Genomic DNA, 22,500 nt, shown 5'->3' with positions numbered 1-22,500 from the left:
ACAGACAGACCACCTGAGGTCAGTGTAAGACCTGCTATGACAGACAGACCACCTGAGGTCAGTGTAAGACCTGCTATGACAGACAGACCACCTGAGGTCAGTGTAAGACCTGCTATGACAGACAGACCACCTGAGGTCAGTGTAAGACCTGCTATGACAGACAGACCACCTGAGGTCAGTGTAAGACCTGCTATGACAGACAGACCACCTGAGGTCAGTGTAAGACCTGCTATGACAGAGAGACCACCTGAGGCCAGTGTAAGACCTGCTATGACAGACAGACCACCTGAGGTCAGTGTAAGACCTGCTATGACAGACACATCAGGGAAGAGAAGCAGAGGAGCAAGTTAACAGAGGAGAAGAAAATAAGTGAGTGAAGAAGAAAGTGAACGAGTGGTGGCAAGGAGAAGGGAGGAAAGACAACCGGAAGAGAGGGGGTAATTAAAAAAAGGATATGAAAGGATATAATTGGAGACAGAGGGGGGCTTTTTGGTGGAAAATGTAAGAAGAAAAAGTAGGAAATGGTGGAAGAGAACCAAAGAGAGAGAGAGAAAGACAAGGAGAGGGCAGAAGAGGTTGCCCAATTAATTTGAGTGCATCTGAGGATCCCATCCCAGGATTCTATCAAAGACTTTCTGTGGTCAACATGATATTGAATCAAAGCCTTAGTTGATATATATCTCTGGCATGCATTACATCAGGCCTTTCTTGTCTCATTCACAAGGCCCCAATTCAATCAAACACACATAGGAAAACTGCTCAACGTAATCCTTTCAGAGGGCTAAGAGAGAAAACATGACTGAACAGTGAAGTCCCTGTCTGTGTTATGTGTTATGTATTAGAGTTGACATGAGACAATACATATACCTGCTCCCTTCCCTTTAAAAGAGAGCAAGAGAGGACATGACTAACGATGAACGGGCTTATTAGATGATAGTCAGTTAGCTGTATCTAACCACAAAGTGGAAGGACCAACAGAAGAGAGAAAGAACCGAGGCCTAAAGTATCCTTTAGTGGTTGATGCCCAGTAAAGACACAATATAAATCATTATCACTGTTCTCCTTCAATCAAAAATAGTCAAATATAGAGCGGCAAGTTGCCGGTTCAAATCCCTGAGCCCACTTGGTGAACATTCTGTCGATTTGACCTTGAGCAAGGCACTTACCCCTAATTTATCCTGTAAGTCGCTCTGTATAATAGCATCTGCTAAACGATTCAAATGTAAATCAATAACACTGTTACCAGATATTTTAAGTACAAATAATCTCTCCCTCCATCTCTCTGTCTCTCTCCCTCCCTACCTCCCCCCATCCTCCCTACCTCCCACCTGTAGAGTTCTAGAGAGGAGCAGGAGCATTCTCGTCTGGACTCCATGGTGTTACTGCTGATGAAGCTAGACCAGCTGGACGAGGAGATCGACACGGCCCTCAGCGCCTCCTCCTCCTCCACCATGGCCATCACCCCCACCCTCAGGAGACACCAGCGAAGGGTCAGTACCAGTACACAGAGACAACTTTTACAATTTACAATATTGTCTCTAATTCTAGACATTCAGTTACATAGCATTGTTTAAATATTCCCCATGTAATGTTAATGGGGAGGTAACATGGCCGCCATAGAATGTTGAAGTGTCATGTAAATGCATCATAATGCAGAAACCTCATTGGCCCAACTCTCTAAATACATGGCTCTGTCAGTAACTAATTAGACGTTACAGGAGACAGTCAGTACCTAGCTAGCTTCAGGAGAACCTAATGCTAACATGGCTAGCTTCAAAGGAATAAGTCATAGAAACAGCCATAAACTATTGCTCTAAAGTTTATCTCTAAACCAATCAATGTCCTTCCTCGGTTGCAGGAAGTGGACTTCGACTCAGTAAAGCCCGTTGGGAGAGTGTCAAGCACTTCTCAGTCTGTGAATACTCCACAACAGCATCAAGTATCCACTACTCTGTCCCCCGCTAGGCCGACTGCTGCTCCCGGGACCAAACCCAAGACTGGGGTAAATCAGTCAATCATCGTGACGCTTATGCTTTATCCCAGATTTCAACCTCAAATCAACCATATAGGGTGTCAAGGTTTTGGGGAACATTTCAATTGAAGTGTTAGGTTTGGTCACATTTTAAACAACCATTTCCAACACAATCCACAACAGGGGTCTCAAGGCTTTGTTTGTGATGGATCTGTCAAACAACAACAGAGGTTTTAAGGTTTGGTTTATTTCAAGGCAAGTTCACGTTTTGTGACGGATCTGTAAAAGTTGATGTCAGTCAAAAGTGTAAAGGATCTCTGGTTCGTTCTAACCTGAAATATGTCTCTTAATGAATCTCTGGTTCCACCTGTCTCTTAATCTCTGGTTTTGTCTAGCCTGAAATCTGTCTCTTAATGGGTCGGCCGGCTGGTCGCTCAACTGAGCAGCTATAGCAGGAGGTACGGGGCATTTCACACCAGGCCAACTGTGTGATTAGGTTTAGATCCCATCGGAGAAGGGAGAGAAGGCTTATTGCCTTTCTTTACACACCTCAAGTCCCTCCAATCCCTCTGTCTGTGTCTGTTTACTATACAATCCCATGAGGAGTGTTTGCAGTGCACTTAGTGAGCTGGCAAGGCACAAGTCACGCACTAAAACCCAGAGAGGTTCTCACAGACGAATGGAGGGATGGACCGACAGACAGCGAACACACACGCACGCGCACACACAGACACACACACACAAACACACAATCACACACAGACTGACTCTGACTGGTAGGAATGTGGCTCAGCCATTCCGAGGGCCTGGTTCCTTGGCAGACAACTAAAGCCCGTAATTAGCAGGTTCCTGGGTCTTGAGCCACCTCGCCCCAACAAAAGGGTCAAAAGGGGGGGGGGGGGGCGGGGCTGGGGTCGTGACAGGACAGACCAAGTGGGGCGAAGGGGGCCGAGGGAGGGGGTGGAACTTTGTTCAAGAGAGATTTACATCTTGACCTCTTCAGTCGCTCACTTAATGGCTTTTCTGTCTGACTGTGTCGTCTTTGTGTTTTTGGGACAAGCACACAATGAACACACAGGTGGGTTGACCATTTCTTGGACAAATCTTCTGGGACTGAATCACTTTATCCAGTGTTTGTTTTTGGCTGTTGTCTTGTGATTGAGGGGACGCTGAATTAGACACTGCTATTCTATTGACAAATTGCCACATAGAAAGACATACAACATTATGATTTGATAAAAAGAGATGATATCGAAGGTTATGCTCTTATCTGTTGTTTACAAAAGCACCGGAAGTTCTTTGGGGTTCCAGGGTTCACTTCCGCTCCTCTTCAAAAAGCTGTAAAAAAAATGTATTTCAAAGGTTATGGTCTTTTAACAAGCAATTCAACATTTCAGAATGGAAGAAGGTCGTTACACAGAATCTATCGCTTAATCTCGTGAGTTATTAGTTATTTATCACCCGAGAATTGTGCTATCCAGACAAAATACTAGATAGATGATTGGCTTTGTATCTTTAAACAGGAAAAACGGATTTCTGTGTTATCTGTTGTCATTCTTCTTCCATATATAAACTCAGCAACAAAAAAAGTCCTCTCACTGTCAACTGCATTTATTTTCATCAATTTAACATAAGTTAAGTAAATATTTGTATGAATATAACAAGATTCAATAACGGAGACATAATCTGAACAAGTTCCACAGACATGTGACTAACAGAAATTGAATAATGTGTCCCTGAACAAAGGGACAAAAGTAACAGTCAGTATCCGGTGTGGCCACCAGCCGATTTAGGTACTGCAGTACATCTCCTCCTCGTGGACTGCACCAGATTTGCCAGTTCTTGCTGTGAGATGTTACCCCACTCTTCCACCAAGGCACCTGCAAGTTCCCAGACATTTCTGGGGGGAATGGCCCTAGCCCTCACCCTCCGATCCAACAGGTCCCAGACGCGCTCAATGGGATTGAGATCTGGGCTCTTCGCTGGCCATGGCAGGACACTGACAATCCTGTCTTGCAGGAAATCACGCACAGAACAAGCAGTATGACTGGTGGCATTGTCATGCTGAAGGGTCATGTCAGGATGAGCCTGCAGGAAGGGTACCACATGAGGGAGGAGGATGTCTTCCCTGTAACACACAGCGTTGAGATTGCCTGCAATGACAACAAGCTCAGTCCGATGATGCTGTGACACACCGCCCCAGACCATGACGGACTCTCCACCTCCAAATCGATCCCGCTCCAGAGTACAGGCCTCGGTGTAATGCTCATTCCTTCGACGATAAACACGAATCCGACCATCACCCCTGGTGAGATAAAACCGAGACTCGTCAGTGAAGAGCCCTTTTTACCAGTCCTGTCTGGTCCAGCGACGGTGGGTTTGTGCCCATAGGCGACGTTGTTGCCTGTGATGTCTGGTGAGAACCTGCCTTACGACAGGCCTACAAGCCCTCAGTCCAGCCTCTCTCAGCCTATTGCGGACAGTCTGACCACTGATGGAGGGATTGTGCATTCCTGGTGTAACTCGGACAGTTGTTGTTGCCATCCTGTACCTGTCCCGCAGGTGTGATGTTCAGATGTACCAATCCTGTATGGGTGTTGTTACACGTGGTCTGCCACTGCGAGAATGATCAGCTGTCCATCCTGTCTCCCTGTAGTGCTGTCTTAGGCATCTCACAGTACGGACATTGCAATTTATTTATTTATTTATTGCATTTATTGCCCTGGCCACATCTGCAGTCCTCATGCCTCCTTGCAGCAAGCCTAAGGCACATTCACACAGATGAGCAGGGACCCTGGGCATCTTTGTTTTGGTGTTTTTCAGAGTCAGTGGAAAGGCCACTTTCGTGTCCTAAGTTTTCATAACTGTGACCTTAATTGACTACCGTCTGTAAACTGTTACTGTCTTAACAACCTTTCCACAGGTGCATGTTCAGTCATCGTTCATGGTTCATTGAACAAGCATGGGAAACAGTGTTCAAACCCTTTACAATGAAGATCTGTGAAGTTATTTGGATTGTTACGAATTATCTTTGAAAGACATGGTCCTGAAAGAGGGACGTTTCTTTTTTCCGCCGAGTTAATGTGTTCTGTATGTCAAAACCTGAAGAAGACTTTTAATTTTATATTTTTTTTACATACATTTTACATTCAGCCTCTATCTAGCAGTGCCCGTCTACAGACCAAAGGTTGAGATGAGAAGTTTATAATTTTATTCTTAGACATATGTCTTAGTGTTCTTTAGTGATGTTGTAACTGCAGACCTGTTCCAGGCCTTATAGACAGACTTCCACGAGCTGAAGAGACGAGCTGAAGAGACGAGCTGAAGAGACGAGCTGAAGAGACTAACTGAAGAGACGAGCTGAAGAGACGAGCTGAAGAGACGAGCTGAAGAGACTAACTGAAGAGACGAGCTGAAGAGACGAGCTGAAGAGACGAGCTGAAGAGACAAGCTGAAGAGACGAGCTGAAGAGACGAGCTAAAGAGACAAACTGAAGAGACGAGCTGAAGAGATGAGCTGAAGAGACGAGCTGAAGAGACGAGCTGAAGAGACGAGCTGAAGAGACTAGCTGAAGAGACGAGCTGAAGAGACAAACTAAAGAGACAAGCTAAAGAGACGAGCTGAAGAGACAAACTAAAGAGACGAGCTAGAGAGACGAGCTAAAGAGACGAGCTGAAGAGACGAGCTGAAGAGACGAGCTAAAGAGACGAGCTAGAGAGACGAGCTAAAGAGACGAGCTGAAGAGACAAACTAAAGAGACGAGCTGAAGAGACAAACTAAAGAGACGAGCAGAAGAGACGAGCTGAAGAGACGAGCTGAAGAGACGAGCTGAAGAGACGAGCTGAAGAGACGAGCTAAAGAGACGAGCTAAAGAGACGAGCTGAAGAGACAAACTAAAGAGACATGCTGAAGAGACGAGTTGAAGAGACGAGCTAAAGAGGCGAGCTAAAGTGACGAGCTGAAGAGACAAACTAAAGAGACATGCTGAAGAGACGAGCTGAAGAGACAAACTAAAGAGACATGCTGAAGAGACTAGCTCAAGAGACGAGCTGAAGAGACGAGCTAAAGAGATGAATTCAAGAGACAAACTAAATAGATGTTCTAAAGTAAACAGAGCTCTCTCACTGTGCCTAATAGACGTTGGAGAAGGACTTAGTCAGAGGAAACAGAGAGCATGTGTGTGTGTTTGTGTGTGTGTTCGTGTGTCTGCATGCTTGCGTGCGTGCGTGCATCTGACTGTATGTGTGTGTGTGTGTGTGTGTGTGTGTGTGTGTGTGTGTGTGTGTGTGTGTGTGTGTGTGTGTGTGTGTGTGTGTGTGTGTGTGTGTGTGTGTGTGTGTGTGTGTGTGATTCTGGGCACCTCTACAGTGGAGACCCCATGGAGTCAGTGAGTGATGGATTGAAGTGAAGAGGCGATGACTGTCTGAAGGGGTTGTGAGTGGTTAAGAGGATAGGGGTCTATTCAGGAACTGGAGTGGTGAGATGCCCACTCAATCCACTCTGATAGGACAAGGAGACGCTGGACAGACAGCTGGCCCTTTGAATGAAGGATAGGTATAGGTTGTCAAAAGATGGAAAAGCTGCAACGTCAAAATGGTGAAGGAGCAATGATTTCTCCTGATTTCCATCACCCCCCTCTCTTGATATTGGGTCTCCAGATGCACTGGCATATGGGTAGGGTGTCATTAGCGGAACATTCCACCCGGATCGATTCCGGGGGGGGATGACTGACTGAGACATTTGATTAGTCCGTTGTGGGAGGTAATCCTGTGGAAAAGGCCTGATGGGATTCCCACAGTTTGAGAATTCCCAAAACGGAAATGGATGCTCCTTCTCCCTGGTTCCCACAGAGGCTGTGTATGTGTGATGATCCCACTCTAATAAAAGAAAATAACCTCACCACTCCTCCAGACCCTCCCCCTCTATCTTACCTTCCTACTGTACTTACTGGAGGAGCAAGGGATAGTTAGGAGGGCAATGGTTAAATAAAGGTGAAATAAAAAATAAAATAAAAAAGGGAGAGCAAAAAAAGAAAGAAAGAAATAAAGAGCGTGGGGCCTGGTCCAAAGTAGTGCACTATACAGGGAATTTACATGTGTATTTTATTTCACCTTTATTCAACTAGGCAGGTTACGAACAAATTGTTTTTTACAATGACGGCCTACCGGGGAACAGTGGGTTAAAAGGATCTCTACAGATCGGTGTCCCAGCCTCGGGATGGTTGAGCTAATGTGCGCTAATGTGAGTAGCATGATGTTGTAAGTAACAAGAACAAGGACATAGACATATCTGATATGGGCAGAAAGCTTACATTCTTGTTAATCTAACTGCACTGTCCAATTTACAGTAGCTATTACAGTGAAAGAATACAATGCTGTTTTGATTTTATTTTATTTTATTTTATTTGGATCTCTTTTAGTCCCCATTTGGACTAATCTTCCAAGAGTCCTTAATAAATCCTCTTGAGGATAGGGAGACGCTAGCGTCTCAACTGGCCAATTGCCAGGGGAAATGCAGAGCGCCAGATTCAAATAAAATGCTATAAAACTCAAACTTTCATTAAATCACACATGTAAGATACTCAATTAAAGCTACACTCGTTGTGAATCCAGCCAACGTGTCAGATTTTAAAAATGCTTTTCGGCGAAAGCATAAGAAACTATTATCTGATAGCATGCACCATCTGCACCAGTAGTAAACAAAAGAGGTAGCGTAGCAGGCGCTACACAAAACGCTGAAATAAAATATAAAACATGCATTACCTTTGACAAGCTTCTTTTGTTGGCGCTCCAATATGTCCCATAAACAACACAAATGGTCCTTTTGTACGATTAATTCCGTCCATATATATCGAAAGTGTCAATTTATAAAGCGCGTTTGATCCATAAAAAAACAGCTTAGAAAAACGCAACGTCACTACAAAATATTTCAAAAGTTGTCTATAAACTTTGCCAAAATATTTCAAACTACTTTTGTAATACAACGTTAGGTATTTTTAAACGTTAATAATCGATCAAATTGTAGACGGGGCAATCTGTATTCAATACATGAACGAAAAGAAAAAAGCTCTGCTCTTCACGTCTTGCTCAACTCACAAAAGTGTGCCCCGTTCCAAGTTGATCTACTTCCTGATAAAACAAAGGAATAATCTCAGCCATATTCCAAAGACTGGCGACATCGTGTGAAAGCGGTAGGATCTGAAAATAGATTGCTATTAAATATCCAATGGCAAAGACAATATAGGGAAGAGAGATAAAAATATAAAAAATCTGAACAGTTAGTCCTCTGGGTTTTGCCTGCTACATAAGTTCTGTTATACTCACAGACATGATTCAAACAGTTTTAGAAACTTCAGAGTGTTTTCTATCCAAATCTATTAATAGTATGCATATCTTATATTCTTGGCAAGAGTAGCAGGAATTTTAAATTGGGCACTCTATTTATCCAAAGTGATAATTCTGCCCCCTAGCTTTTAAACATTAAAATACAATTTATAATACGAACACGTTTTCACATATAACACACTATTACAAACATACATAATATACTCATTTTAGGTTTAATTACATACAGTCGGGAGGATCTACTGAATATATAAGAGCAGCGTCAACTCACCATCATTACGACCAGGAATATGACTTTCCCGAAGCGGATCCTGTGTTTTGCCCATCACCCAGGACAATGGATCGGATCCCAGCCGGCGAACCTAAACAACGTCGCCGTAAAAGGGGCAAACGAAGCGGTCTTCTGGTCAGAGTCCGGAGACGGGCACATCGTGCACCACTCCCTAGCTTACTACTCACCAATGTCCAGTCTCTTGACAACAAGCTTGACAGAAACAAGCATCTTTCTGGTAAGAAGAGGGGCGGGGGGGGTATGCCTTTTGATTAACGAGACATGGTGTGATCATAACAACATACAGGAACTCAAGTCCTTCTGTTCACCTGACTTAGAACTCCTCACAATCAAATGTTGACTTCATTATCTACCAAGAGAATTCTCTTCGATTATAATCACAGCCGTATATATTCCCCCCCAAGCAGACACATCGATGGCCCTGAACAAACTTTATTTGACTCTATGTAAACTGGAAACCACATATCCTGAGGCTGCATTAATTGTAGCTGGGGATTTTAACAAGGCTAATCTGAAAACAAGACTCCCTAAATTCTATCAGCATATCGATTGTGCAACCAGGGCTGGTAAAACCCTGGATCATTGTTATTCAGCGACGCATATAAGGCCCTGATCCGCCCTCCTTTTGGAAAACCTGACCACGACTTCATTTTGTTGCTCCCAGCCTATAGACAAAGACTAAAACAGGAAGCTCCCGCGCTCAGGTCTGTTCAACGCTGGTCCGACCAATCTGATTCCACGCTTCAATACTGCTTCGATCACGTGGATTGGGATATGTCTGCATTGCGTCCAACAACAACATTGACGAATACGTTGATTCGGTGAGCGAGTTCATTAGAAAGTGAATTGGCGATACCGTACCCACAGCAACTATTAAAACATTCCCAAACCAGAAACCGTGGATTGATGGCAGCATTCGCGCGAAACTGAAATCGCTAACCACTGCTTTTACCCAGAGCTAGGTGACCGGAAACATGACCGAATACAAACAGTTTAGCTATTCCCTCTGCAAGGCAATCAAACAAGCTAATAAGCGTCAGTATAGAGACAAAGTAGAGTCGCAATTCAACGGCTCAGACACAACAGGTATGTGGCAGAGTCCACAGTCAATCACGGATTACAAAAAGAAAACCAGCCCCGTCGCGGACCAGGATGTCTTGCTCCCAGACAGACTAAATAACTTATTTGCTCGCTTTGAGGACAATACAGTGCCACTGACACGGCCCGCTACCAAAACCTGCGGACTCTCCTTCACTGCAGCCGACGTGAGTAAAACATTTAAACGTGTTAACCCTCGCAAGGCTGCAGGCCCAGACGGCATCCCCAGCCGCGTCCTCAGAGCATGCGCAAACACAGCTGTGTTTACGGACATATTCAATCAATCCTTATCCCAGTCTGCTGTCCCCACATTCTTCAAGAGGGCCACCATTGTTCCTGTTCCCAAGAAAGCTAAGGTAACTGAGCTAAACGACTACCGCCCCGTAGCACTCACTTCCGTCATCATGAAGTGCTTTGAGAGACTAGTCAAGGACCATATCACCTCCACCCTACCTGACACCCTAGACCCACTCGAATTTGCTTACCGCCACAATAGGTCCACAGACGAAGCAATCGCAACCACACTGCACACTACCCTAACCCATCTGGACATGAGGAATACCTATGTGAGAATGCTGTTCATCGACTACAGCTCAGCATTTAACACCATAGTACCGTCCAAACTCATCATCAAGCTCGAGACCCTGGGTCTCGACCCCGCCCTGTGCAACTGGGTACTGGACTTCCTGACGGGCCGCCCCGAGGTGGGGAGGGTAGGTAACAACATCTCCTCCCCGTTTATCCTCAACACTGGGGCCCCACAAGGGTACGTTCTGAGCTCTCTCCTCTACTCCCTGTTCACCCACGACTGCGTGGCCATGCACCCCTCCAACTCAATCATCAAGTTGGCGGACGACACTACAGTGGTAGGCTTGATTACCAACAACGAGATGGCCTACAGAGAGGAGGTGAGGGCCCTCGGAGTGTGGTATCAGGAAAATAACCTCACACTCAACGTCAACAAAACAAAGGAGATGATCGTGGACTTCAGGAAACAGCAGAGGGAGCACCCCCCTATCCACATCGACGGGACAGTAGTGGAGAGGGTAGTACGTTTTAAGTTCCTTGGCATACACATCATGGACAAACTGAATTGGTACACCCACACAAACAGAGTTGTGAAGAAGGCGCAGCAGCGCCTCTTCAACCTCAGGAGGCTGAAGAAATTCGGCTTGTCACCAAAAGCACTCACAAACTTCTACAGATGTACAATCGAGAGCATCCTGTCGGGCTGTATCACCGCCTGGTACGGCAACTGTTCCGCCCAATACCGTAAGGCTCTCCAGAGGGTAGTGAGGTCTGCACAACGCATAACCGGGGGCAAACTACCTCCCCTCCAGGACACCTACACCACCCGATGTCACAGGAAGGCCATAAAGATCATCAAGGACAATAACCACCCGAGCCACTGCCTGTTCACTCCGTTAACATCCAGAAGGCGAGGTCAGTACAGGTGCATCAAAGCAGGGACCGAGAGACTGAAAAACAGCTTCTATCTCAAGGCCATCAGACTGTTAAACAGCCACCACTAATATTGAGTGGCTGTTGCCAACATACTGTCTCAACTCCAGCCACTTTAATAATGGAAATTGATGTAAAAAATGTATCACTGGCCACTTTAAACAATGCCACTTAATTTAATGTTTACAAACCCTACATTACTCATCTCATGTGTATATACTGTTATCTATTCCATCTACTGCATCTTGCCATCTTTATGTAATACATGTATTTTTTTAATTTTTTTAATTTCACCTTTATTTAACCAGGTAGACAAGTTGAGAACAAGTTCTCATTTACAATTGCGACCTGGCCAAGATAAAGCAAAGCAGTTCGATACATACAACAACACAGAGTTACACATGGAGTAAAACAAACATACAGTCAATAATACAGTAGAAAAATAAGTCTATATACGATGTGAGCAAATGAGGTGAGATAAGGGAGGTAAAGGCAACAAAAAGGCCATGGTGGCAAAGTAAATACAATATAGCAAGTAAAACACTGGAATGGTAGATTTGCAATGGGAGAATGTGCAAAGTAGAAATAAAAATAATGGGGTGCAAAGGAGCAAAATAAATAAATAAATAAAATACAGTAGGGAAAGAGGTAGTTGTTTGGGCTAAATTATAGTATCATCATGGTATCATTAGCCACTTTAAACAATGGCACTTTTATGTTTATATACCCTACATTACTCATCTCATATGTATATACTGTACTCGATACCATCTACTGCATCTTGCCTATGCCGTTCTGTACCACCACTCATTCATATATCTTTATGTACATATTCTTTATCCCTTTACGCTTGTGTGTATAAGGTGGTTTTTGTGGAATTGTTAGGTTAGATTACTCGTTGGTTATTACTGCATTGTCGGAACTAGAAGCACAAGCATTTCGCTACACTCGCATTAACATCTGCTAACCATGTGTATATCACAAATAAAAGTTGATTTGATTTGATTTGAACATAATGACCCAATAAATAAATACTCAATCTAAAAAATATTGATTCTTCATCTACTATAGTCCCTCAACATTTCTATGTATTACATTTAAAATAATGTTTAAATTTATATATTGAAAAGTTTCTGGTTTTCTCAGTGAATTTATTCAATTTCTTTATTGCTCTAAATCGAAATGTTATTTTGCCTATTTCTCTCTTCTGTCTGGATAACGCATAGATGGTGGACAATCTATTCCTAGTATTTACTGAATACCGTTGTGAATAGAACTTGGCCGTTTTAAATTATGTATATTATAAAATAAAATAAGCATGTTTTTTTCAATTACCTTGTCGATTGATGACCAACCAAGAACATTGCGCATGACTGCAACAGAAGAACCATATCTCCACCTTAAAACAATCCTTGCTGCTTCATTCTGTGTATTCTGCAGCCTCCTAACTTCACTTGATGATGCATTTCCCCAGACCACAGAACAGTAGTTCACCTGACTCTCAATTAATGCTTGTGTTATTTGCTGAATAATTTTTCCTGGTAAATATTTTGCTATCCTACTGATTATGCATGCTGTTTTAATAATTGTTTTACATAGATTAGTTATTTGAGACGACCATGATAAGCAGTTGTCTAGCTGCACTCCCAATAGTTTGGTTTCTGCCACTTCTTCAATATGTACTCCTCCCATACTTAATTGTATCCCATGCTGTTTTGGCCTTTTCCTCGTGGAACAGACCAACATAACTTGGTGTTTAAAACAAGTTTGTTTTGGCAAACCCACTCCCTGATATTCTCCAAATCTCCTTGTAAAGCTGTACCTGTTGAACTGATTGTCTTGCTGCATAAATTGTAGTATCATCTGCAAATATAGTAGCTTGAGTTTCAGCTAAGGCATAGGGAAGGTCGTTGGTATATATTAAATAAATGCCCTGCGGTATTCCACAGTTTAACACATGAGGGGAAGAAAATTAACCATTTATTTAGGTGTACTGTTTCCTGTCAGTTAGATATGACTGTACCCAATTCAATGCTACCTCCTTAAAACCATAATGCATTAATTTTGTCAAAATTATTTCATGATCGACTAAATCAAATGCTGCACTGAAATCTAAAAATAGTACAAACATGCCATCATCCATAGCATTGAGCCACTGGTCAGTCATGTCAACCAATGCAGTGGTAGTGGAATGGTTTTAGCGATAAGCATGCTGATTGGCTGTAATCAGATCAATCTTTTCCATGTACTCCCATATTTGTCTACTCACAATACCCTCCAATATCTTACTGAGTGTAGGGAGTAGACTAATCGGTCGACTGTTGGCAGGAGTAATGGGTTCTTTGTGGTATTTCGGAATAGGACACTTCGACAAACTTCAAAGTGTTTCCTTTCAAATGGTATCAAGAATATGTATATCCTTGCATTAGGTCCTGAGCTACAGGCAGTTAGATTTGGGTATGTCATTTTAGGCATTCATTTTTTGGGTATTTCATTTTAGGGTATGTCATTTTAGGGTATGTCATTTTTTACCTTGTCATCTCAGGGATTAAATCCAGCAACCTTTCGGTTACTGACCCAACGCTCTAACCACTAGGCTACCTGCCACCCCAAGGGTGCCATTTGGTACGCACTTAGAGGGAGAGCGATAGAGAGATAGAAAGGGGGTGCATTAAAGTGATAGAGACAGACTGACTCATTTATCATGTGGCAGACCTAATCACTCATTCCTGTCTAGTCATATCCACACAAACGGCAGGAACGTGAGCGACCCCTCATAAGGAAGATGTCAGCCACTCGAGGGGTGTAGGCCCAAGGAATTCTAATGGAAAATAGGTCACCATCTATGTCTGAGATGGGACGAGAAGAAAGGGAGGAATGTGCAGAGAAAGGGAAAAGAGAGATCAAGGGTCTGGCTAATGTAATTAAATGACAGCAGGGGAGGAGATCCTGCTACTGATCTTGGTCAGGCTAGTGTTGGATTCACAAGTGAGCCCTCAGCACATGGCTAACGTCTGCACTGAAGAGGGTTACGAGCTAGGACTGCTAACACGCTGGATAGCTAAACCTAGTTTTTAGCATATTAACACAGTGGCTAAGTAAATAAAACATATACAGTGGGGCAAATAAGTATTTAGTCAGCCACCAATTGTGCAAGTTCTCCTACTTAAAAAGATGAGAGAGGCCTGTAATTTTCATCATAGGTACACTTCAACTATGACAGACAATCCAGAAAAAATGCAGAAAATCACATTGTAGGATTTTTAATGAATTTATTTGCAAATGATGGTGGAAAATAAGTATTTGGTCAATAACAAAAGTTTATCGCAATACTTTGTTATATACCCTTTGTTGGCAATGACAGAGGTCAAGTCTTCACAAGGTTTCCACACACCTTTTTGGCCCATTCCTCCATGCAGATTTCCTCTAGAGCAGTGATGTTTTGGGGCTGTTGCTTGGCAACACGGACTTTCAACTCCCTCCAAATATTTTCTATGGGGTTGAGATCTGGAGACTGGCTAGGACACTCCAGGACCTTGAAATGCTTCTTACGAAGCCACTCCTTCATTGCTCGGGCGGTGTGTTTGGGATCATTGTCATGCTGAAAGACCCAGCCACGTTTCACCTTCAATGCCCTTGCTGATGGTAGGCTTTGTTACTTTAGTCCCAGCTCTCTGCAGGTCATTCACGAGGTCCCCCCGTGTGGTTCTGGTATTTTTGCTCACCATTCTTGTGATCATTTTGACCCCACGGGGTGAGATCTTGCGTGGAGCCCCAGATCAAGGGAGATTATCAGTGGTCTTGTATGTCTTCCATTTCCTAATAATTGCTCCCACAGTTTTGTGACTGTTTGAGGTTGTGGACAAGTTTATTTTATACTGATAACAAGTTCAAACAGGTGCCATTAATACAGGTAACGAGTGGAGGACAGAGGAGCCTTTTAAAGAAGAAGTTACAGGTCTGTGAGAGCCAGAAATCTTGCTTGTTTGTAGGTGACCAAATACTTATTTTCCACCATAATTTGCAAATAAATTCATTAAAAATCCTACAATGTGATTTTCCAGATTTGTTTTTCTCATTTTGTCTGTCATAGTTCAAGTGTACCTATGATGAAAATTACAGGCCTCTCTCATCTTTTTAAGTGGGATAACTTGCACAAGTGGTGGCTGACTAAATACTTTTTTGCCCCACTGTATTTATTAGCATGCTAACACACTGGATAGCTAATCAACGTTGCTAGCATGCTTAGACTCAAGCTGGCTAATCAAAATATCTATCTATTTGCATGCTCACATGCCAGCTAAGTTAACTGAACAAAACAGCTATGTATTAGCATGCTAACGCGCTGTCTTGCTAACCAAAGCATCGATATCAATGGACACGAGTTGCACACAGTCGTGTTCAGTAGGCCTAGGACATGATCTGCAGACATTAATCTCTAACATGTAGGCTTCCGAAAGTTGTAGCGTCTATTCATTGTATTACATATCTAACATGTCTACTTCCAAAAGTTATAGCATGTCTGTGTAACAGATGTAAATCGTACTCTCCTTGCGTTGTGTTTTGTCCAAATAAATCACATCAGCCAGTGGTCCCAGTTGAGCATAATTTATTTCTGTTGCTGTTGTTAAATGGGAAACAGCACGTTAGTTGTGCAGGGCTTAACGGTATTGATGGCTGTCGATGGTAAAACCTGTAGCATGAAGACAACTGTGTTAGCAGTGATCTTATGTGACCATTGTATCGTTGTATGCTAGCTAACACACTTATTTACAGCAATCATATACCAAGCACATTCCAGAAAGCCCCCCAATCCCTAACAGGTACCACACCCACACATGTATAAATCAGTAATGTACAGCAAACTTGTACACATTGTAAAATAGAAAATAGAAAACAGTATTCAGAACGTGACCTACCCCTTGCATCACAATTTCATACTGGGAAGACCTGACGTTCGCGATCTTCCCCTATCTGCAACCGGGGCCAATCACAACACGCCTTATTGTCATCAGAGTTGAATCAACCAATAAGAATGCTTGAACATTAAATACACCTTTCTTTAGATGCAAGTGGAAACATAAGCAACCCTGTTACATTTGTTCATTGTATCACATATTTAACATGTCTGCTTCAGAAAGTTATAGCATGTCTGTTCATTGTATCACATATTTAACATGTCTGCTTCAGAAAGTTATAGCATGTCTGTTCATTGTATCACATATTTAACATGTCTGCTTCAGAAAGTTATAGCATGTCTGTTCATTGTATCACATATTTAACATGTCTGCTTCAGAAAGTTATAGCATGTCTGTTCATTGTATCACATATTTAACATGTCTGCTTCAGAAAGTTATAGCATGTCTGTTCATTGTATTTTATATCTGCAGTGTTCAGTACCAAACTGAACACAACCCACAATTCACACTAATTTAATTAGAGTATCCGATTGGATTATAGACAGGAAATGAATGAGGGGGAGGTCTATAATGGACAGTTTATGAGCAGGCAGGGGCGTTGGGTTAACTGTGAGTATTTTCAACATGTAGACAGATATTCCATTGATGCAGCATTTGTTTCTTGGACAATGGCGCAAATGTCCACAACAGCAGGACTCCCTCTTTATCTTGTTGATGGCAGTGGTCTGCACTGTGTGTGTGTGTGTGTGTGTGTGTGTGTGTGTGTGTGTGTGTGTGTGTGTGTGTGTGTGTGTGTGTGTGTGTGTGTGTGTGTGTGTGTGTGTGTGTGTCTTACCAGGTAAATACAAGGAAGATTGGTCATTGTGCTAAATGCCCCCTCTCTCACACACGAACACACACACACACATACACACACACACACACATCAAGCATGCCACCATTTTGTTCTCTCACGACAACTGGTGTTTATGTAACAGTGACAAAGTCCTAGAATCCTGACATGTGGCTTTGGCATGTTGTTTTGAATGGACACTGACTAAGGTATGTGTCACAATTTACGAATTACATGACAGTGCCATAGCGAGTGTCTATTCTTGGCTACGCTGTACTGTCGTTGGGGTTCTGTGTGCGGTGTGTGCTGACCTAGCAGGTGGTTTTCATTCTTGTGTGTTGTTGTGGGGCTGTAGTTGTGGTGGTGGATGGTGCACCATAGCAGGTGTCTTTCTCTCGGCAGTAAAGTTTGTTATTGTTTGGCCTCATGCTCGTGGTTGCCGTGGCAGGTTGCTGTCTTTGCGTTGTAGCGAGAGCTATTTTAACGGAGGTGTTAAGTTATAGCGGCTAGGATTAAGGTAAATTAAGTTAAATTGGGATGTGATTGTTTGTCATGATGAGGTATGTGGAGGGATCTGTGGTGATTTGCCTTATATCTTATTTGTTTAATTGTCTTATCTTTTGGTCATGTAACATGAAATTGTCAATTTTCTAGGATCATAATATGATTTGATATAAAATATGACTGATGAGGCGTGTCATAGTGGCTTCCCAGTCTTTTGTTGTGTGGTGCGTTTTAACATGGTGCTATTCTTAGGGGGTTGGTGGCAGCAGTAGAGGATGTCACATGTCAGGGCAGAGGCCCCTTAAATGGTACAGTCGGAAACAACATATCAATCACTCTCTGGGAGAAGAGTTCCCCAACAGCACAGGGCCGCCAAAAAACAAACCTTCTGTTAACCAACAGAGAGGTTATGTCCCAAATGGCTCCCTTTGTCCTACTGTATATAGTGCACTACTTTTGACCAGAGCCCTATGGTGCAGCACGCATAGACATCCCTCAACCGTCTGTTAAATGTAGCACCCCAGATTCTAACATAGATGTGCTTGTTATGTATACCAACTCTAACCTATACAAACTCTGACTTATACTAACTCTAACCTATACAAACTCTGACTTATACTAACTCTGACCTATACAAACTCTGACTTATACTAACTCTGACCTATGCAAACTCTGACTTATACTAACTCTGACCTATACAAACTCTGACTTATACTAACTCTGACCTATACAAACTCTGACTTATACTAACTCTGACCTATATAAACTCTGACTTATACTAACTCTGACCTATACCAACACTGACTTATACAAACTCTGACTTATACTAACTCTGACCTATGCAAACTCTGACTTATACTAACTCTGACCTATACAAACTCTGACTTATACTAACTCTGACCTATGCAAACTCTGACTTATACTAACTCTGACCTATACAAACTCTGACTTATACTAACTCTGACCTATACGAACTCTGACTTATACTAACTCTGACCTATACAAACTCTGACTTATACTAACTCTGACCTATACAAACTGACTTATACTAACTCTGACCTATACAAACTCTGACTTATACTAACTCTGACCTATACAAACTCTGACTTATACTAACTCTGACCTATACATTGGGAGATGACTGTGAGGGTGGGGAGTGGAGGGAGAGGTTTTTTCAGGGGGGGGGGGGGGGGGGGGGGGGGGGGCTGTAGGGGGGTCTCGGATGGTTGAGGGGCAGCTCTTGGGAACTGTGGGGGGATCTTGGATGGTTGAGGGGCAGCTCTTGGGAACTGTGGGGGTGTCTCGGATGGTTGAGGGGCAGCTCTTGGGAACTGTGGGGGTGTCTCGGATGGTTGAGGGGCAGCTCTTGGGAACTGTGGGGTGGTCTCGGATGGTTGAGGGGCAGCTCTTGGGAACTGTGGACACGACACGGATGGTTGAGGGGCAGCTCTAGGGAACTGTGCGGGGGATCTTGGATGGTTGGTGGCCTGGCGGTTGGGAGTTTGTGCAGATAGAGGCGCTTGACCCTGGTTGCTCCTGTGGGTCGCTCTGGATGGGAGTGTCTGCTAGATGACTGAATGTAATGTAAATGTTGAGTGGCTTTACTGCAGGTAGATTGTATGTTTTAATATTCAATCAAAATAAATAAAGAATCAGACCGAAACAAACTCTGGCAGCTCCATCGCCCCTCAACATTCCATAACCATCCCATAACCATCCAACCTCTTGGCATTGGTTCTGTCTTCCATCTCCCTGGCAACCACGCTCAAAACAAACCATCTGTCATATCTCGCCGCTGTTCGGTCGCTGTTTGACAGTGCGTGATGTAATGCTGTAATTAGGTGTTAGAATTCCAAGTGTCCGAGTTGTCTTGTACCTGTTAGGTCCAAAGGGTTAGGCAAGAAAAAAGTGAATTTAGATGCTTGTAGATGGACACAAGAGGGACTACTTTTTGATTTATTGCCTGTTGGGTTAGTTATGCATGTGTTTAGTTATCTTGTGTGGATGTGGACAATAGCTGTGCTGAGGCGTCTGTGATAAGGCCACAGGCTGTAGCTGTCGCTTGTCCTTCCTCTCTCTCTCTCGTCCTGTTTGGCAAGTGGCCACCAACACACAGTCCCTGAACATCCTTTATCCATAACCAGAAACCACACCTTGGCTTTCCAATGGGCCTATATAGAACTGGATCTCTCTCTCTCTCTCTCTCTCTCTCTCTCTCTCTCTCTATCTCTCTCTCTCTGACAATATTACTCTCTCCCTCAATCTCTCTCTCTATTTCCCTCCCTCTCCCTCACATCCATTCTTCTACATGCTAATAATATCTATAACTTATTATGCAGGCCTACAATTGCTTACCTTCACATTCCTCTGTTGCTCTACAGACAAAATTTGAATTAAAGTCAGTCAACAGCATGGTGGGAAACAAGCATTATTTCAATGTCACATGGGGGTGTCTCTGTGGGTATACTGTCCGGTCATGGCCGAGTTAGTCGGCTTTCTGCTGTGTTGTTGTCCCTGACCCTGACTGAGGCCAATCTGTGCTGAACACACAGCTGCAGGAGCACAAACAGAGGCCTACCTCAGCCTCTCAGCCCCTCAGCTCCTCTCATTCCCTCAGCCCCTCTCAGCCCAACAAGCCTCTCAGCCCCTCTCAGCCTCTCAGTCTCTCAGCCACGGTCAAAAAGGAGAGGGAAAGAAAAGAGGAGAGAAAAAGAAGATTGTTTTTGGAACAGGATGTGGAAAAAACTTAACTTCTTCTTTACCTCTGTACGGAAATCTCTTATTTCCTGCCGATTCAAGGTTGCATGGATTGTATTAGGTATTCCAAAAACTGGGCAGAACACAGAGGGTTTTTTTCTCAGTCGGTGGGAGACAGGCCTTTTAATTAACAAGACATGGAAGAAGAAGAAATAAATAATACTGAAATGTGAAATTGTTTTGTAAAACGTTGCCACGTTACTCATGACTTTTGTGGGGAAAAACCTAATTGATGCAGAATTCTCTGTCTCGTCGTAAACTTCAAGGAAATGATTCAGTCCACCTACTGGACAGCATGTCCCTACATCTTCTAACTTTGAGCCACCAGAAAGACAGAAATACAATGGCAAACTGAAGACCCCCAGTCCGCTGGGCCCATAATACCACCCTGTTCAGTGACGTAGTGGTCAAACATAATTGGTGGGAAAACGCTAATCGCCATTCGTGGTGAGTAAAGTACCGCTCCATATACTGGTGGGTAAACTCTTACAGAAAATGAAAAAGGTGAGTAATGGGCATTTACGTGCATTCACCATCCACCACACCACTGGTCCTGTAGTGTTATGACTGGTCCTATAGTGTTATGACTGGTCCTGTAGTGTTATGACTGGTCCTGTAGTGTTATGACTGGTCCTGTAGTGTTATGACTGGATCTGTAGTGTTATGACTGGATATGTAGTGTTATGACTGGTCCTATAGTGTTATGACTGGTCCTGTAGTGTTATGACTGGTCCTGTAGTGTTATGACTGGTCCTGTAGTGTTATGACTGGATCTGTAGTGTTATGACTGGATATGTAGTGTTATGACTGGATATGTAGTGTTATGACTGGATATGTAGTGTTATGACTGGTCCTATAGTGTTATGACTGGTCCTGTAGTGTTATGACTGGTCTTATAGTGTTATGACTGGATCTGTAGTGTTACGACTGGATCTGTAGTGTTATGACTGGATATGTAGTGTTATGACTGGATATGTAGTGTTATGACTGGATCTGTGGTGTCATGACTGGTCCTGTAGTGTTAGGACTGGATTTGTAGTGTTATGACTGGTCCTATAGTGTAATGACTGTATCTGTAGTGTTATGACTGGATCTGTAGTGTTATGACTGGTCCTGTAGTGTTATGACTGGATCTGTAGTGTTATGACTGGTCCTGTAGTGTTATGACTGGTCCTGAAGTGTTATGACTGGATATGAAGTGTTATGACTGGATCTGTAGTGTTATGACTGGATCTGTAGTGTTATGACTGTATCTGTAGTGTTATGACTGGATCTGTAGTGTTATGACTGGTCCTGTTGTGTTATGACTGGATCTGTAGTGTTATGACTGGATCTGTAGTGTTATGACTGGTCCTGCAGTTTTATGACTGGATCTGTAGTGTTATGACTGGATCTGTAGTGTTATGACTGGATCTGTAGTGTTATGACTGGTCCTGTAGTGTTATGACTGGTCCTATAGTGTAATGACTGGATCTGTAGTGTATGACTGGATCTGTAGTGTTATGACTGGATCTGTAGTGTTATGACTGGATCTGTAGTGTTATGACTGGATCTGTGGTGTCATGACTGGTCCTGTAGTGTTAGGACTGGATTTGTAGTGTTATGACTGGTCCTATAGTGTAATGACTGGATCTGTAGTGTTATGACTGGATCTGTAGTGTTATGACTGGTCCTGTAATGTTATGACTGGATCTGTAGTGTTATGACTGGTCCTGTAGTGTTATGACTGGTCCTGCAGTGTTATGACTGGATATGAAGTGTTATGACTGGATCTGTAGTGTTATGACTGGATCTGTAGTGTTATGACTGGATCTGTAGTGTTATGACTGGTCCTGTAGTGTTATGACTGGTCCTGCAGTGTTATGACTGGATCTGAAGTGTTATGACTGGATCTGTAGTGTTATGACTGGATCTGTAGTGTTAGGACTGGATTTGTAGTGAATGACTGGATCTGTAGTGTTATGACTGGATCTGTAGTGTTATGACTGGATATGTAGTGTTATGACTGGATATGTAGTGTTATGACTGGATATGATCCATTTTTCATTTTCCATTGGTTTTGTCTTGTCTTCCTACACACCTGGTTCCAATCCCATTCATTACATGTTGTGTATTTAACCCTCTGTTTCCCCTCATGTCCTTTTCAGAGATGGTTTGCTGTATGTAAGTGTGTTATTTTGTTCTGGTGTGCGATGAGTTTTACACCCTATCATGTTATTTTTGTATACTCTGGTTTTCGGAGGTTTTTTAAATGTTTATTTAACAGCTCTGATTTTACCAACACCAGCACGCACCGCATTACACATATTAGTTGCTGAGAG

General features: G+C 43.1%; 1 protein-coding gene across 1 annotated transcript in view; it reads left to right on the top strand.

Moving 5' to 3' along the window:
* Nucleotides 1-22,500, top strand: part of LOC110534743 (rho GTPase-activating protein 7) — a 154,759-nt gene that overhangs the window by 10,104 nt on the left and 122,155 nt on the right. The window contains exons 3-4 of the mRNA XM_036933929.1: nt 1,335-1,490; nt 1,859-2,002. Of these exons, the coding sequence (XP_036789824.1) occupies nt 1,335-1,490; nt 1,859-2,002 (300 nt within the window). The remainder of the gene's footprint in view (nt 1-1,334; nt 1,491-1,858; nt 2,003-22,500) is intronic.

The sequence above is a fragment of the Oncorhynchus mykiss genome, chromosome 10, assembly GCF_013265735.2.
Source record: "Oncorhynchus mykiss isolate Arlee chromosome 10, USDA_OmykA_1.1, whole genome shotgun sequence".
NCBI lineage: Eukaryota > Metazoa > Chordata > Actinopteri > Salmoniformes > Salmonidae > Oncorhynchus > Oncorhynchus mykiss.
This window is presented reverse-complemented; position numbering and strand designations above follow the sequence as displayed.